The sequence below is a fragment of the Clupea harengus genome, chromosome 14 (genome assembly GCF_900700415.2).
Source record: "Clupea harengus chromosome 14, Ch_v2.0.2, whole genome shotgun sequence".
NCBI lineage: Eukaryota > Metazoa > Chordata > Actinopteri > Clupeiformes > Clupeidae > Clupea > Clupea harengus.
In genome coordinates, this window is record NC_045165.1 from 27,224,811 (window position 1) to 27,242,109 (window position 17,299).

Genomic DNA, 17,299 nt, shown 5'->3' on the forward strand with positions numbered 1-17,299 from the left:
AAATTAATGCAATATATATTAATGCAGGATAATCAAGACAGGGAAGGTTCAGTTAACCTAAAATTAATTTATAATCTTGATAGAAATATATACCTTTTGGTATTTACTGGTCTGGTCATGACAGCAGTTAGTAAGCTCTATGACTTTGTAGTGTGTAATTATAATTTAGAGAAGTCCAAGTTATACTTGGTGTACTGTGAGCAGCACAAGATACCATGTAACCCAATAATGTTTCAGAGTCAGTTCTTTTCTTTCATCTTCACATCCTTATCTGGGTACCTCACACCCACACACACACACACACACACAAAATGCTTTCCAAAAGGAGTAAAACAATCAAATTAATCTCCCAACGCTCCACCTCCTCTGTATTTCCACAATAAATTCAACGTCATGTCAACGTCAACTCCATCTCCTCTCCTCTCCTGTCATCTCACGTATGAATTCCTTTCAAACAAACCTTTTCTGCAATAACACTAATGGGGACTGGCGTTATGAAAAAATCACCTCTCCCTAGAGCTTTGAAATGCTCTGGCCAATCCAGTACGGACCGAAAATGTTTGATAAATAAATAAGAATAGAAGATGAATATCTGTTTAGGCAGTCACACATTTTAATCTGTTTTAAATGAAATGGCAACATATGGTATATGTATTTGTACATATGTATTTGCATTGAACTGTGGTGACAGACTTTCTGTGCCGCTGCTATGAAAGATAAAAGAGGTATGGCATTCAGGCTTGTTTTAATTCTCCGCCAAGGTACAACTTCAGATAGTGGTGAGTCAATGTTTTTGGCCAGGCTTGCCAAATGACTGTGTGTGGCAGGAGGGAGGAGCCTCCACACCAAACCAGCCAAAGCCACTTTGCAATTTGAAGCAAGCACACTGATCCACAATACTCTTGCAGAAAAACATAAACAGATCACATTGGCTGGGAAAATAAATGAAAATAACACCAGTCTTGAGAGGTTTGTGAAAGGATTCTTTGATTCCCTTTGAATATTGACTTTTCTGTCTTATTTTGGCCCAAACCGAAGTTAAATGAAAAAACTCTAAAGTTGTTGAGTTTAGTCCTTTTTCATTGCACTGACATGCTAAAAATGCGCAGGTTACAGCAGATTAAACGTGAGAGACTGAACTGGATCCACTGCAAGAATCATATGATGGCACGTCCAGCTTTTTCAAACATTTGTTTGATGAGCATGAACTGTGCCCTGTGCATCGATAACTATTTCCATTAGAGGGGGAGAATGCTACATTGAAGTAAATAGCCGTACCTCCCTTTACTATCTAAAGCTAGTTAGTCGCGTTATTTCATGACGACTGTTCTTAAAAGTAGTAGGTATAAGCGTATGAAAGACTAATTTGGCAGTCAATTCAAATGCAATACGGCAATAAGTCCTTTTTGTCAAAATATGTTCTTACTCAAAATTAGGAGGTGGGTTGGAGCTGGTGCTGGGAATCTGTCGTAAGTGTGTGTAGTGTATGCTATAAGATAGGCTACTCACTATCCGACCATAGGGAACTTTGCTCAGGAAGAATATTTACCTGTTGTTTTTAATTTTCGTCCAATCTGTCTACCAAGTTATTTGCTCCTCCGCATGTCCCTCATTTTCATGTAAACAGTTCTTCACCGGCGACGCTTTAGAACGTCACAGATATCCTGACAGCGGTGGTGTGTGGGTGTTGTAGTTTACACGAGTTATATAATACGCCAGCTCTGCGTAACAAACGTACAGCTTTTGTAGTTTTGAGTCGCACACTGAAATACGCAATTGAAGGTAAAAAAAAACGACGAGCGCCACCTAAAGAGATTTCTTTGGATAACCAAATTGCGCGGCATTTTCAACATGACAGTCCATAGGCAATAATACTGCAATAGCAGGCAACATTACGCCGTCATTCTAAAATGGATGATGATGCCGATGATAGGCTAATGTTAATTACAGGGAGGACGATTATGTTGATGAATAAGCTGCAACAGAAACAGCAATAATACTACTACTACTACTACTAATAATAGTAGTAGTAATAGTAAATTGTTTATGTTAAGCATGCTGCCGAGGTCTTCCTGCTACTCGAAATTTTGATTGTCTTTTTGTCCTGCCAGCATGATAAAGAGGAAGTGAGTCACTTCTCGATAACCGTTTGTTCAGTTCTCAACGTTTCTAAACCAAGATAAGCTGTAGGCTTCATTTAACAAAGTAAGCTGAGAAGGCATTTCCACCATTTTTCTTATTTCAATTATCTCTTCCCCGTAGCATAATTTGTCATTTGTACATATGTTAATCCTTTTGATTTAGCAATTATCATTATCTAGCTTCAAACCATATAGTCTATAACTTACAAAAGTTCACAAAGCAAGCAAACTTTTGTATTATTGTTGATCGTATCATGCCTATACTGAGTTTATTATTACAATTGGAATTTGTCACCAGCAGCTATGAAGCGAATGTATTTCATTATATAGACCCCCATGCATTTTAGTGGAAGTTGTGTCCCTAAATAGGCTACAAGGTCATCTCTTTATCCAAACCTCGACAGTCTGTATGAACAATCTATAAGGACCGAAGCTTTCTTTTAAAAGTGAGACTTTTTACTGTGGAAATACGGAGCTTTGACCTGAGCCAAACAGTAGAATTCTTCCATTTATTTTGATGCAGCGAGATGACTGGCCTTACGCACCACGTGCTCTGGTCTCATCAGCATAATATTCGTCCTGGTTCTGCTTATATATAAACCACAAAAACCTGAGCTGTAGAAGTCCCTGCCTCCTAAGACAAACCACACAGAGAGACAAAAAAAAACTGCGGGTTTACATCTCCTTCATCTGTCTGACCGCAACTTGTGGGATCACCTTTTTAACCCTTGAAAACGGGCGCTCCTGTTATGCGAGAGAAGTTTAATTCTTTAACACATTTCTGTTAAGACTTCGAATTGTTTTCGCTACCATTTCAGGCTTTGCTTTCTGTTTTCACTTTGACGCACGTACTCCGTTCGATTTACGCAGCGTGCACGTCGACTTCAGTTGTGCCTATTAAACAGCGTTGGATACACGATGAAACTTATTTATTATTAGGCTATGGGCATTTAGGCTATATTTACGACATCATCGCTGAAAAGAAAAAAGACCACAGACCATTAACCTCACGGGTCCAATTCAAGAGGATAAGCTGATTTTGACTCTGACGGTTTTTGTCCTGAAGTTCAAGATCAACATTGTTTTTGCACACTGATGAGAGACCTTAACTAAACGAAGATAGGTTACATTTGAACACTTTATATATCACTACTATAAAGGACGCTGAAACTTGTGCACTGTGCATCGCTTGTAAGATAACCTGATGGCAGCGTAGCGGAATGCACATCTCTTGAAAGACTCCGATTTAAAAGAAAATCTTCGTCTTCAACCTAAGTGTCCTTACCTCTGCTGACAGAGTGTTGTGATGCGCATTCCCATAGATCCCAGCACAAGTCGGAGGTTCAGTCCGCCGTCCAACAGTCTTCAAACAGTCCCCGGAAAAATGAACGATGTGAACACGGCCACGACTCAGCAAGACGGGACTTCAGCTGTGCCGAGACTTCGGCCCCACGACAATCGGACGATGGTAGAGATCATCGCGGATCACCCCGCAGAACTTGTTCGGACGGATAGTCCAAACTTCCTTTGCTCCGTATTGCCATCGCACTGGAGGTGTAATAAAACTTTGCCCGTTGCTTTTAAGGTAAGTTGTGTTTTTTTATTTATTAGTTGTTTCTTAATGTAAGCGATTGTAAAAACAATAGAGCATGATGTTTTCACATTTTGATCTATGATTGACATGTTGTCCGGATCTTAGTTTTTAACATTTGTTATGTTTTTTGTTTTCTTTTTTTTTTCAAAACGGTAGCTCATAGCCAAGTCTGTTGGTTAGTCTAATTATTTGAGTGTTGATGGGGTGACTGAGGTTGGTGTGACAAGCGTAGGCTATGGTTAATTATGGTTTAACATTGTTAAAACGGTTCGAAGGGGTTAAACAAATAGCTTTAATCCAGGTACAAGCGTCGCCAGTGTTTAAAAATAGAAATGCCACCGCTCATGCCCCACCGCAATGATGGAAACTACTGAAATCCGAGAGAGCCGCGCTATTCATAGCGACAAACGCATGCATCTTTAATAAAGTTAACACCTATGACTAAATAATAAAGGTCTAAATAGATAAAATATACAATAGGCTAAAACCGATTGGATTCCATAAGAAAAAAATGTTCAAATATTTTTTCTTCTCGTTAATGGTTGCACATGCTATTATCAGCTGGCATTATCAAACTTTGTGAAAGGAAAGAGATTTCCCTTTTAAGTAGACGAGTATATGTGAACCCTTGTTCCTTTTTTGAACATGTAAGTTACAAGATGAGTATCGCTCAAACAGTGGAGAATTTGCGGGAATATTGTTTTTTAATCATTAAATTGTGGTCTTTTTAGTTTAGCTCTTAATTTCCATGGGACGTGCCTGCATATTCACATCTTGCATTAGCTTTATAGGAAATTATTAACCATGCCTGTAATTTTGTTTTGGACGTATTGTCCTTTGTCTATACTATTTGCTAGCTACTTCATTGATATCAGTGTTTTCCAAAAAAAAATTATGTTTTACAAAAAACACCTTGGGAATGGGAATGGAGAAGTTTCACAAAAAAATATTGATACAAAATATAATTATTGTAATGTGTACAAAATAGACACATTTAATGCCAAATTACGGATTTTCTTTGAAAACAGAAAACAGTTAATTCTTCCAACATTTAATCCATCATTGAGTAATATCACTTATTGTCACATTCTCAGTGGCAGGACATTTTCTTGCCTAAGAAATATGTATCTACAAATCAGAAAAAAATAATTTCCAAGGCATGTTTTTAAAAATGTCAGACTTATCACAAATGTTTTTGTCTGTCTGTTTATGACCAATGTATTCCAGTCATTTTTATACAATATATAAGCATGTGCCCTCACTTCATTTTCTGAATGCCACCCCCAGTATGTATTTGTATTATGATTGAATAGGGAAGAAGATAATAATAGCTTGGTAGTTTTAAAAAGCTTAATGTTATTCTTTGTAATATTTTGCACCTGTGTGCTGAACAAGCACTACAGTGCAACTGAATGTAAATGATCGGTGAATCATTCTCTGTGTCTGAAAGTCCATTGTGACTCTCTTCTAATGCTTGCGCCTTGTGCTCTTCAGGTGGTTGCATTAGGGGACGTTACTGATGGGACAGTGGTCACAGTTATGGCAGGGAACGACGAGAACTATTCGGCAGAGCTCCGCAATGCTTCAGCTGTCATGAAGAATCAAGTCGCTCGATTTAATGACCTGAGATTCGTGGGCAGGAGCGGTCGAGGTCAGTCCAACAGCACCCATATCACAATGTGTCCCACACTGCTCAATAAGCCCGAACTACAGTGGTTCACCTGATAGCCGCTTCACCAAAACCACACACAGCACTGCATTCTTGCAGAGGAACAAATAAAGCATAGTCACAATAATTCAGTCTGTGGTAGATAATCTATAGAGATACTGAAGCACTTATTAGGTAATGCAGAGGCAATTTCTTTATCAGTTTGGTTTTTCAAAATAACCTGTCAAAATCTATGGCACGGCAGTCTGAAACGGAAATAAGTCATGTTGATGTTTCTAATTAAATTGATCAATAACAGATGCATTGTGGAGGCAGGTCTGACCAGCGGATTGGCTCTAGACTTTAAAATACTGAAAACAAACAAAAGGGTTGTGTCTTTTAGCAGCTATGGGCCCAAGTGAGGAGAGTCTGTCTTTGAGTAGAATTCTTCCACCTCCCTTCAGCAGAATGAAAAAAGCTAAAGGGTGTGTTCAAGCGCCTACTAAATTTCTGGTCTAAGCTTCAAATTGCTACAGCTGCAAAAAAAAAGAAAGAGACATGCACATAAACACAGCTATGGTATAAGTACACACACACACTTCAGTCTCCCTCATATAATCAACACAGGGCTCATCATCCGGTGTAGGATGGTCCGCTCCGTACATCATTGCGTCGTCAGGATTGTGTGGAGTGTGAATGGACTACAGTACACACAGTGCCGTGCTCACAGCCTGGTCATGTGTGGATGAATGCTGCTTTTGATATGGGAGCAATTATGCCCCCGATCCCCTTCCCAAAAAAAAAGAACCAAAGAAAAAAATGCATCCACGCCAGCCTTGTGATCCTGTCGGAAAAGCTCCATTGAAGACGCAGGCCTTTGAAGAGGACAGGCAGCCGGATCAGAGGCGCTGCCGGGCCCACTGAGGCTAGAGGCAGGGCAAGCAGAGTGTGTGCAGTCTAGACTTGCCTCCCTACCATCCCCTCCGCAGACCCTCAAAGTGGGCTTCCACAGCACATAGTAAAGTAACTCCAGAAGGGCCTCTTGAATCTATTAAGACAGATAAACAGGAGAAGGTGTTTGGTTTAGAAGTTTAAAACAATTTACGCAAAGGCATGATGAAGCCTGAGCCCTTGATGAAGCAATTAGGTATGAGACTGAGTTTGGTTTCACTCCCCCTCGTTCAAGGGACTGATAGAAAATCAAGTAGGCATCTGTCAGGAGGGGTGTGTGATGTTCTCAGCACGAGGGCCCGAGGATTCTTCATGTTTGCACTGGCAGCACTGACAACAGCTAACATGCCTCCAAACACGTCTCTCTGCTAACCCCTCCCACAGGCACAGAGACACCCCACCCCAGAACCCCCCCCACACACACACACACACACACACACACACACAGACACATATATCAACACGTTTTGGTACACACAAAAATACAGGGTCATATACGTGGACATTTATAGAGCTCTCCCTCTCTTTCCTTTCACATATGTGCAAGCATACACACACACACACACACACACACACACACACACACACACACACACACACACACACAATGTTTCTTTCACACACACACACACACACACACAAACACACACGCACACACACACACTCACACACAAACACACTCCACCCCACCCCCCTACACACACACACACACACACACACACACACACACACACACACACACGCAGTCACTATCTTACACACACACAAACTCTGCATGTGTAAGTGTTATCTTCGCTCCGAGTGAAGACGGCTTTAGGCCCGCATAGAGCTCCACACCTCTACAGGCTTGAGTTTCTCCTATCTGCGTCAGAGGATCTAGGGGAGGAAGTCGCACAGGAGATAGCAGAGCAAACAGAAAATTAAACATGGGAAATGATACTGCATGCAGGGAGGCAGGGAGATAGAAATGAGAAAACAAACACCACCACGATCTATACATTAAAACACATCCACTCACTCTTTCTCTCTCACACTCACACAAACACCACCATGATCCATACACCAAAACACATCCACTCACTCACCCTCTCTCACTCTTTCTCTCACTCTTTCTCTCTCACACTCACACAAACACCACCATTATCCATACCCCAAAACACATCCACTCACTCACCCTCTCTCACTCTTTCTCTCACACACTCACACGCACACTCGCCAATGTTTATAGATCATGATTAGGAAAGTAACCTTTAAAATGATAGGCACTCACCGTTATAAATAGCAGCTTTACTTGGTGGTTGATGTTGTGTGGTTTACGTGACACAACTAATAAAATGAGTCATCATTATGTCAATCTGTCCAACTGCTCTTGACAATGCATCTGAAATAAATAATCTATAATAGAAGGATTACCACATGTCATGCTATTAAATCAGGCCACACCTGCAAAAAAAACAACCAATGTCTGACAAAATCCATTTGATCAGCTTCAGCTCAAAGGTGAAGTGCTGTAACCGTCTATTTCAAACATATTATATTTAAACATATTTTATCACCAATAAAGGCAAGTCTGTATGTCCAGCTGCTGTCACATGTCACATGTATTGTTTGCAGTAATAGATAGTCAAGTCTTGCAAATTTGCACATGAGAACAGAATATGAGCTTCTAGAAATCTGACTAAGCCAGATAGGGCATAGAACTGGATAAGAAAAGTCTGATAATGCATTCCAGCAGCATTCTATCAGCACGTTTGGACCATGAGCCACAGGAGTCCAGTAGCATAATCAATGCAGTGTTAGAAGGCAAGCATCCTGAGAGACACATGACGCCGAGTGTGGCTGTGTGCTTCATTAAGTCACCCATCATGTCCCACCCACCTCTTCCTGTCCTTGCACCAGATTAGCAGCCTAGAGAGCGGCTCATGCCTGACTTCACGGCATACTTTACAGATTACTGGTGCTGTCTCTGACTACACCAGTGTCTCGAGCTGGGCTACCCAGAGTTCTCCCTATGCAGTGGTCTTCCTCAGAAAAATAAAAAGGAAACTCTCACTACAAGAAAAAGGTCATGCGAGGCTAGAGAAAGTGAGAGAGAACGAGAGAGAGAGAGAGAGAGAGAGAGAGAGACAGAGAGAGAGAGAGAGAGAGAGAGGCAGAAGTCAACACACAAGTGTTTGCCTTCTCACCCCACCCACTGAGTTTTACACCGTGAGGCCATGGGGACTGCTGCTTTGCTGCGCTTCTGCTGGGCGGCACACACACACACACACACACACACACACACACACACACACACACACACACACACATACACACACACACACACACATACACACACACACACACACACACACACACACACACTTCTCCACGGTTACATGTGAACCCTGCGTATGAGTCTGCACTCTGGCACAAGTGACCATTAGTCCACATTAGAGCAGCAGCCTGCCATACACATATCCGTGTCATAACATACTTCTTCTTTCTCTGTCACCTTATTTCCTCTCACAAATCATTAAATGATAAAGTGTTAGATTAGGATTATTATAATACTCACGAGATGGGTATAATCCACTTTGAACTCACAGTATAAAAATGACTTCACTTAATTCACTTTGCAGTCCTTAAAGCAAACACGCATTACAAAGGCCGGCGAACATGCTCTCTAACTCATCGGTTTAACATTGTTAACCGTGTAAGTGTCATTTTGCCTCCATGGCCACAATCGGCCATTGTTGGGCCTTTCTTTTCTAGCCGTTAACTCCCAGAGCGGCTCAAATCCCACAGTCAGCACTATCACCACGAGGCGCGACGCAAATGGGTGGCCAGTGCTGAATGTGTGGCATTGTGCGACGACTAATGGTGCTTGAACCTCTTTTTTGTGTGTTTTGCAGGCAAGAGCTTCACGCTGACAATCACAGTATTCACGAACCCACCCCAAGTGGCCACTTACCACCGAGCCATAAAGGTCACCGTGGACGGCCCGCGGGAGCCCAGACGTGAGTACCCCTCCGAGAGAGAGAGAGAGAAAAAAAAAAAAACACCGTCATGTGATAATGATTAGCCAGCACAAAGAGGTGCTCAAGTCCAAAATACTGTGCGAGAGATGAATGATGCTGTCTGACTGCTTGTCGTTGTAGCTGGCGTGCTCCCCCTCCTCTCCCCCCCATCTCATCTCCATCCAGAAGGTGGGATGAAGGGGCTTTCACTGCCGTGAGTGTGGCAGAGGGCTGGGGGAGGAGACGATGATGGATGAACGAGTGCATGGATTGTGTTAGGGACCGGCTTTTTAAAGATGGATTGGGCATGGCCTGAACGCACAAAGCTGCCTTTTGTGTTGCGAGAAGAAGGCACTTTATTTAAGTGAGCGGCAAACACAAACACGTGTGTCCAGCCTCCCGCCTTGGGGAAATGTTTACTGTATCAGCATCTCTGTGTCTGTGTCCCACGGAGAGCGTCACCGTGGTGACCACTAGCCAGGCCGCAGTGACCTCTGACCCCCAGAGCAGAGCTCTCTCTCTCTCTCTCTCTCTCTCTCTCTCTCTCTCTCTCTCTCTCTCTAGCTAGCACGCTCACACACTTCGATTTCACCCATTGAAACCATGATACCAGGGTTTTGTGAGAGCAGGACGATGTGTGCCAAATCTGCACTTGGGTGGGTGCTGTGAGAGCTGACAGGGAATTCTCAAAAATGTCACATCTTGGCTGCAAATGAGAGGCTGCCAAGTCGTCTGGCTTACTGCTCTTAGGGAGGAACCAGAGGCCCACAGGCGCAGCAACCTAACACAGATTTAGTGTGAAACTCAGGGGAGGCTATATTTAATAATGCAGATTATGAGACCTTCGCTGTACAATAGTCGTCTTGTTTTCTATAGAGGCAGAGTGAGACATTTTTTTAAAGGAATTTTCCCATACCGAAGCCCTTATTCCCATATAAGTCAGCTCATTTTTCTCGCTTGGGGAAATTTTAGATGGTAAATCTATAGTTATCTTGTAATTATGAAAATGTAGACTGTCATCACAATTAATCCTCTGACTTGCAGGGTTTTATGTACCTCCTATGTGCCTTGGTCCAACTCATACATATAACTTGTGGCTCCATTTTGACAGAAAAATATTTTTTTATGCTAAATTTCAGTTTTTACACCAGGGCCTCATAAGATGCAAATTCACACAGGCTGTCATGAACAGCTTTCATGTGGTCTAGCAGAGAACAAATACCATACCATATTTGAAAGTGAACTGAATTAGCTGGTAGCTAGTAGTATCATTGCTCTTGAATGCTTCTACAGATTTGCAAGTCATCTACTGATCCACTTTCTATTCATCTAATTATATAGCATATATTTCCTTTAAATTTCATTTTATCTTGTTAGATATTTTTTATTTGTGGTTGATATTACGATAGATATGACAAAAAAAAGATACAATGGATGAAACAGTCACAGTGTCTCAGACTGATTACTTCGAATTAATGCTGAAGTTGTAGAAAGTGCCAGAGCTGGTCACCAGACTCTGAGTAGCTGGGTATTTTCAGAGCAGCTTGGATGCCGGTCACTGATGTCATTCTTTTCCCTGAACTGCTCCGTCATGAAATATGCAAAGGCCACTGACCGCTTTCCTATTTGAGTGCAGATCATCCTCTTGGATATCATTATGGCTGTGCATGATGTCACGGTCTGTTTGTGAGTTGAGATCAAGTTGTTGCTACAATATATACTGGTCTGCAACCATAGAAACACACACACACACACACACATGTACACACATACACACACAGCCATGTTGAAATAGTTTTTATGTGAAGAGTGCAGCAGTGGGTGAAATAGTGTCATTAGCATCCAAGTCAGTCTCAGTCTTAGTCTTTATGTGCAAAAAGAACAGAAATATTCAGTGCAACCACTCTGGCACGCAGCTGTTACAAGATGTGTCACTGTTCATAATCACACACACACACACACACACAAACACATATTTACATAGTTATATTTTTAACCTCAAAGTCAGTGCTATCACATCACAAACAACTGTCTTGTCACCCGGCCTTCCCCTTCCACTGCTTCTCCTCTTGATGAACACATCTGGCAGCAGACGTTTGGAGCCGCTTCATACCAGTGTGTGATCTTCTTCATCGTCATCATCACTCATTACAGGATTAAAAGTGCCCCGTCTCAAAGAGCTCAGGGAGTTGGCCTTTGATCCTGATGAATCTCTCTTGCATGTTGCAAAAGTGTGTATGTGTGCGTGTATCTGTGAGTGAGTGTGTCTGTGTGCGTTTCGTGTGTGAATGTGTGCGTGTTTGAGACAAGTTGAAGAATTATAAACCAGCCTTTTCATAGTCTTGAATCATCAAAATCAACAGATACAACCTGTCAAGTAATGTCCACTCACTAATTTCTCTACAGGTCTTTGGCTGTCAGCAATATATTATTGAGTTTAGCAAGAAGCTACCCTTTTAGTTTAGTTTGAGTAAAGGCCTCAGCCTCAGCCTCAGCCTCAGCCTCAGTGAGAGAGCAGGCTGATGTATTGAATGCAGCAGGGGCACGCTACATCCATTTATCAGGCAATGCTGAGCTAGAACTCTGTGTCTCAACGTCTTGGCTGCTATGAAGCTATATTTCAGTCTTTTCGATCGTTCCCTCTCTACCTCTCGATCCTCTCTTTTGGCATTCTCCTCTCTGTGTCATTCTCTCTCATTCTTTCTCTCTCCCTTGTTCTCTTTCTCATACATGCAGTTGCTAGGAGGCAGGCAGGTGGCCAAGCAGGAAATGACACATGCAGAGGCATCTAGTGTTGTGCAACCTCCTGTTAGTCTGATGCGAGCTGCCTCTGCCTGCCTGTTTATGCATTCCTCCGGTCCGGAACTCAGAGCAGAGAGAGAGAGAGAGAGAGAGAGAGAGAGAGAGAGAGAGGTGGGGGTGGGGGGTGGGGAGATAGACAAACATTAAATGTCTGGATCTCTGGCTCATCAGAAGTGCTAAACAGTGCCCCATTGTTTTGCATTTACTCAAAGTATTTACTGGAAAGGAGGAAACGACATGATGAGTTAAGTACATTAGTTAGGACGTTAGTTCATCTTTACAGATTCATTAAGTTGTCTTGTCTTGTTATTCATTAAGTTGTCTAGTGTGTCTTTCAGATTGTACACCAGTGGCAGAGCTACATCTTAAATAGTCGTACAGTAGGATTAGAGCTCATTGTTGGCCAATTAGCACAAGGACCCCTTTGCAGCAGCAAAAGCCATCATACATAAAGGTTCAATTCCAAAATAATTCCAACCAATAAGGAGTCCAACTGTTGGAACTCTTATACTCCAATTACTTGCTCACATCAAATAAGTATATAACAGCAGCAAAAGGACTGAGACTTTTGAAAATTGTTATATATTTTTAAGTGTAATATTTTTGCTAATGGTGATATGTCACTGACTGGAGCGTCGGGTAGTTTATGGAATCACCATATCACCTTGACGTCTTTGTGATCGACTGGAAGACTGTGGGGGTAACGTGTCTAAAGATCTGAGATCCACTGCCAGCCCTTCCAACACTGAGGAGAACAGAGCAGAATGGCCTGTGTTCACAGGGAGGCAGAGCAGATGACAGTCAGTCAGACAGGAACCTAACTGTCAGCTCTCATCCTGCCCAACAGCAGATAGTGTGTACGTTTGGAGGATGTCACAATCACAATTATCTTTACCCACAATCGGAAGTCAGCAAAAGGGTTCTGAATGTATGGTATTTTTAGTCTCTTTTCAATAAGGCAGATGTCTTTGAGAGAGTATAATGCTAGCAGGCACAAATGGGAAAACCAACAACTTCAGCCAGCTTTTGGAAGTCCAGCTCCTCTTGTAGTAAAGCAATTTTCTTTATAAGGGCTATGATCTTGGTAGTATCTCAAAATGAGAAATTAGACACATGTAGCCCACAGTCCACTTTACATTATTTTGTTGTGCTATGAAACTAACGGACACATGGTTTTGCGAAGCAGAAACGCGTGATGTGATCATCTTGAAATAGGCCCCCCCATATTCTGTGTTTTCCCTACATGTGTGTTGTGAGCCCTGAGTTTGCAGGCTTTGGCTAGACTGCGGTGTGGCTGTGCACACAGTCCCTTGCGTCAGAGAGGGGACTATGCTACGGTGTAATTATCTGGTGAGGCTGGCTTAGACGAGGCCCGACTGGTTATTAAAAGTAATTTTACTAATAGACTGGGTGGGGATGGTTGGACCAGGAGAACATTTATAGAGGGCCCACTGTTGTTTGTACCACGGTGCCTGACTGTTGAACGTGATCAGGGCCTACCTTGGTGTTTTGGTTGAGAGCGTTTCAAAAGCCCAGGGTAAGCCGCCCAGGCTCAGATTGAAGTGGATGCCAGAGAGCCTTTTCCCAGCGCCCTGATGGACAACAATGGCAGATGTTTTTAAAACTTTCAGAGGAAATGGAATCTGTTAATTATAAGGGCTTCACACATGAAATGTGGCTCTTTTATGGCCAGGCGAAAGAAATACTGTCGCCTATTGTCACTGTGCTGCAGCGCACATAATGAAGCATATGGAGCCGATCCCAACACTGTTTATGGAATGTTGGCTGGCTCCCTCCGCTTGGTTTGGATCAAGACACTCTGAGAGGAGTGAGAGGCAGAGATCCAGTCTGAATGTGTGCTTCCACAGTGTCTGTGTGTGTGTGTGTGTGTGTGTGTGTGTGTGTGTGGGGCTGGTGGGGGGCTTCGGATGACATTGAATCTCTGTAGAATGGGGAGAATGTTGGGCTCGTCTCCACTCTTGACAGCAGGATCTGATGAAGTGACACGTTAGGAGTCACTGGAAGTAAAAGATGTTGCCATTTATCACCACATTGCTACCACAAGCCAGTCTTTCAGAACCAATTACATCTCAGGATGTCACTACAGAGCAGAGATCGTACTTGCTCTTTTGTTAGTGTTTGTCCTCAGTAGTGACTTCATATCACTCCTAATCAGCCAGTGTTATTCATCCATAGGTCCATCATGTAGTTGTGAAGGATTAGTGCTAATATTGTTTAAAGAACGCAAAACACATACACACCCAATACACATACAACATGTGTTTTTTTTTTGCGAAGGTACTTCATTTTCCAAGATTATTGGTAAATGTGTTTTGACTGCTCTGCGGATGGCTGGAAGAGTACTATTGTCTGGCACAGGGCTCCTGTAAGGCAGTAACCAGACAGTCTTCAAAGCCTCACCTCTGTGTTTGTCAGCTTAAAGAGGCTGGGAAATGACGTCAGAGTCTCTGCTCTTGGAGCCCTTCCTCCCACCTTTCTTTCTCATTCGGCCTGTCTCTACTCTTTGCTTTATTTCCCCCTTGTTCCTTTGTCCTCTGGTTCAAAGGAACAATATTAACAGGCATGCAATGCCATCTGAACACGACCAATTCCTCTCCTACTCAGGTGTCTCTCTTACCATATTAACTTTTCCATGTTAAATTCTTCAAATCGAGAGCGGAGTCGTTACATTTTGACACCGTTTATGTCGACTACCCAGTAAGTTAAGCCCCTAATTTTTGGAGAATTATTTCACTGTGAATTTCAATAGCCACCTCTGCCTTTGAACATTCAAAGCATGTCCTGACAGGTAGGCACGCATGAGGTTGGCCTTGGAGACAAAAGAAAGCGCAGTCCATAGAAAATAAACACCACTCAGGACTTGCTCATTTGTACAGAATATCTGGTTGTACTTTCCTTTCCCCTGTGCACCACTGAGAGCAAGACGCCAGTTTTAAGGGAAAGTATGGTACTGTTGCTGTTGGCAAGGCACAAACTGTGAGCTTTGTATCAACGACAGCAGGCTGACAGCCTCAGTCCGAGCCGTACAGTAGGGTAAAATACACCTTGTCTTTTCCTGTGCAAAGCTGTAGTCTGTTAGCCCCCTGTGAGTTCACTGGACACCACCGAAGCAAAGTCTTATTTTCCGTAGGAATTATACAATACATATTCATGCGAGAGAATATTTCACCGACTTGCGCGGTGCACGGAAGGGTAGTGAAATCTTTAGCAGTTTGGTGGAATATATGTGACAGGAGGCTTAAAGCTCAAGTGGGATGTTTGTCCCATGAGGAAGATCCTTGGCTTGAATCACTGCAATAAATATCCGCGATGCTTCAGAAACACTTGCTAGACTTACACTGATATGTGCTCTCGGAAAGCTAGAACCAACTTTTGGACTAAAGCAATTTATAGTATGAGCTCTGTAAGCAAAATTTCCTGAAGGAACCGTAGGAGAAATTCATCAGTTCATGCAGTCACTTTGACAAGTTCATTTTAGGTTTCTGATTAAGTTGTCAGGTTCTTTTTTATTTTGCTGTGAAATTCATTTCTCCTCATCATTCAAGATTAAAAAAGCAACTTCCTATGGGGAAGTTTTTTGTGTTCTGTTTGTTTAGCGATGCTGCATTATGTCTGCCTCCTGAAGACAACCCGTCGCTTTAAAAAGAGCTCTGCTAGCGTGTGTGCCCTTTCTTGGCCTGCTTTGCTTCCTGAGGCCTGGAACACGCAGACCACACAGGCTTCTGGCCACAGGCCAGTGCAGCTTGGCTGGCTGCTACTCCCTCTCCTTCTCTCCCTCTTTCACTTTCTCTCTCTCTCTCTCTCTCTCTCTGTCTCTCTCTGTCTCGCTTGCTCCCTCTCTTAAACCTCCACTTTTTAGCCCCCGCTTATAGTAAGATAGTTAGAGTGGACGGTCTCTTGGCCTGCTCCCGCTCTCTTGTTCTGTCTTTCAGTCCATTCTTCCCCTCCCTCTCTCCCTCTCTCCCTCTCTCCCTCTCTCTAATTTCACATGCTCCCAGTGCATAGCTGCCATGTGAAATAATCCATTGTTTCAGTCTTCAGAGGAGTCAGCCGTCCCCACACCACAGCAATTAACAAAATGAAATCTAGACGGATGTATGTTTCCCTTTCTTCTGCCATGCGTTTTATTCCTTGTGTTGCCACTGGATGATTGATGCACACTGACGGCCAGCGAGACGCTATTTGATGTTAAAAGCGTGCTCGTGTTTAACGTGCAGAGGGTGTTGTTGCAGGTCATAATGCTATCAGATGGCAATTTCACATTCGCTTGGGAAAGCTGCCAGCAATATGGCCTTGCTGTATTATTTACAGTCTGTGGCCCAGCAGATTTGCATGAGAAAGACAGAGCTTTCATAGTCTGCTCTTTAGCAACAGTTTGGCCTTGTCTTTTTGCATTGTCCATTTTGTGCTTGAGAGGGTCACTGTTTCTCCCCTTCAGGTTATGTCTAAGGTATCGGTAGACATCTGACCATCGTTTCAATTGAGATATGATTAGGTGCATCTACTTCAGAGTGTTTGAAACCCATAGCTCTTTTAAAGTATCGCTGTCCATTGTTCCAAGAAGCTCAATGGGCCTTTGTTGCACGTGTAACATAAAAGTGTGACTGTCAGGGACTTTCCATTGTTTGTGATGAATCATGCAGGGTAGAGGCTATTATGCCCCCTGGACATTCAGTTGAAGGTTGAACTGAAGATCAAAGCCATATTTGCCACCGTCTGTGGGGGGGTGGGGAAGGGGGGTAGGGGTGTCTGAACTTTGTCTACGTTTTTTTTTTTTTTCCAATGAGATATTCACTGACGCATAAAGACTAGTGTTTCAGTCCCTCTAGAACTTTCATAAGCCAACATGTGCGGAGCACTTCCTCCCGGCTGGAGCCGTTACTAATGGCATATCAGGCACTGTTATCCTGGATTCAGCGATAGCCATCACAGTTTACAAGAGCATTGTTGCATGAGCATTATCTGACTGCAGAGGCTCATTTCTCTCTCCCACTGAGGAATGAAAACGCTCCCTCACTCAGGGGCTGCTAGTGCATGAAGCAACTCACACGCTTCCAGTAAGCACAGCATGCAGGATTCTCCAGGCACTGGTAATTACTCTCAATTAGCACCATGCCATTGTGGTATCAACATCTTCTTCCTC

At 42.9% G+C, this 17,299-nt stretch overlaps 2 protein-coding genes across 4 annotated transcripts in view; one reads left to right on the forward strand and one right to left on the reverse strand.

The window, feature by feature from the left end:
• Nucleotides 1–1,689, reverse strand: part of supt3h (SPT3 homolog, SAGA and STAGA complex component) — an 86,234-nt gene extending 84,545 nt beyond the window's left edge. The window contains exon 1 of one of the 2 annotated variants that reach the window (XM_012838102.3): nt 1,550–1,687. The gene's annotated coding sequence lies outside the window, so the exon portion shown is untranslated. Of the gene's footprint in view, nt 1–1,549 lie in introns of both variants that reach the window. The other variant, XM_031580477.1, reaches the window with a different exon arrangement.
• runx2a (RUNX family transcription factor 2a) overlaps nt 1–17,299 on the forward strand; it is a 42,295-nt gene that overhangs the window by 16,922 nt on the left and 8,074 nt on the right. The window contains exons 2-4 of one of the 2 annotated variants that reach the window (XM_031580476.2): nt 3,464–3,726; nt 5,230–5,386; nt 9,229–9,333. In XM_031580476.2, coding sequence (XP_031436336.1) covers nt 3,464–3,726; nt 5,230–5,386; nt 9,229–9,333 — 525 coding nt within the window. Of the gene's footprint in view, nt 1–2,090; nt 3,727–5,229; nt 5,387–9,228; nt 9,334–17,299 lie in introns of those variants that run through there. The other variant, XM_012838101.2, reaches the window with a different exon arrangement.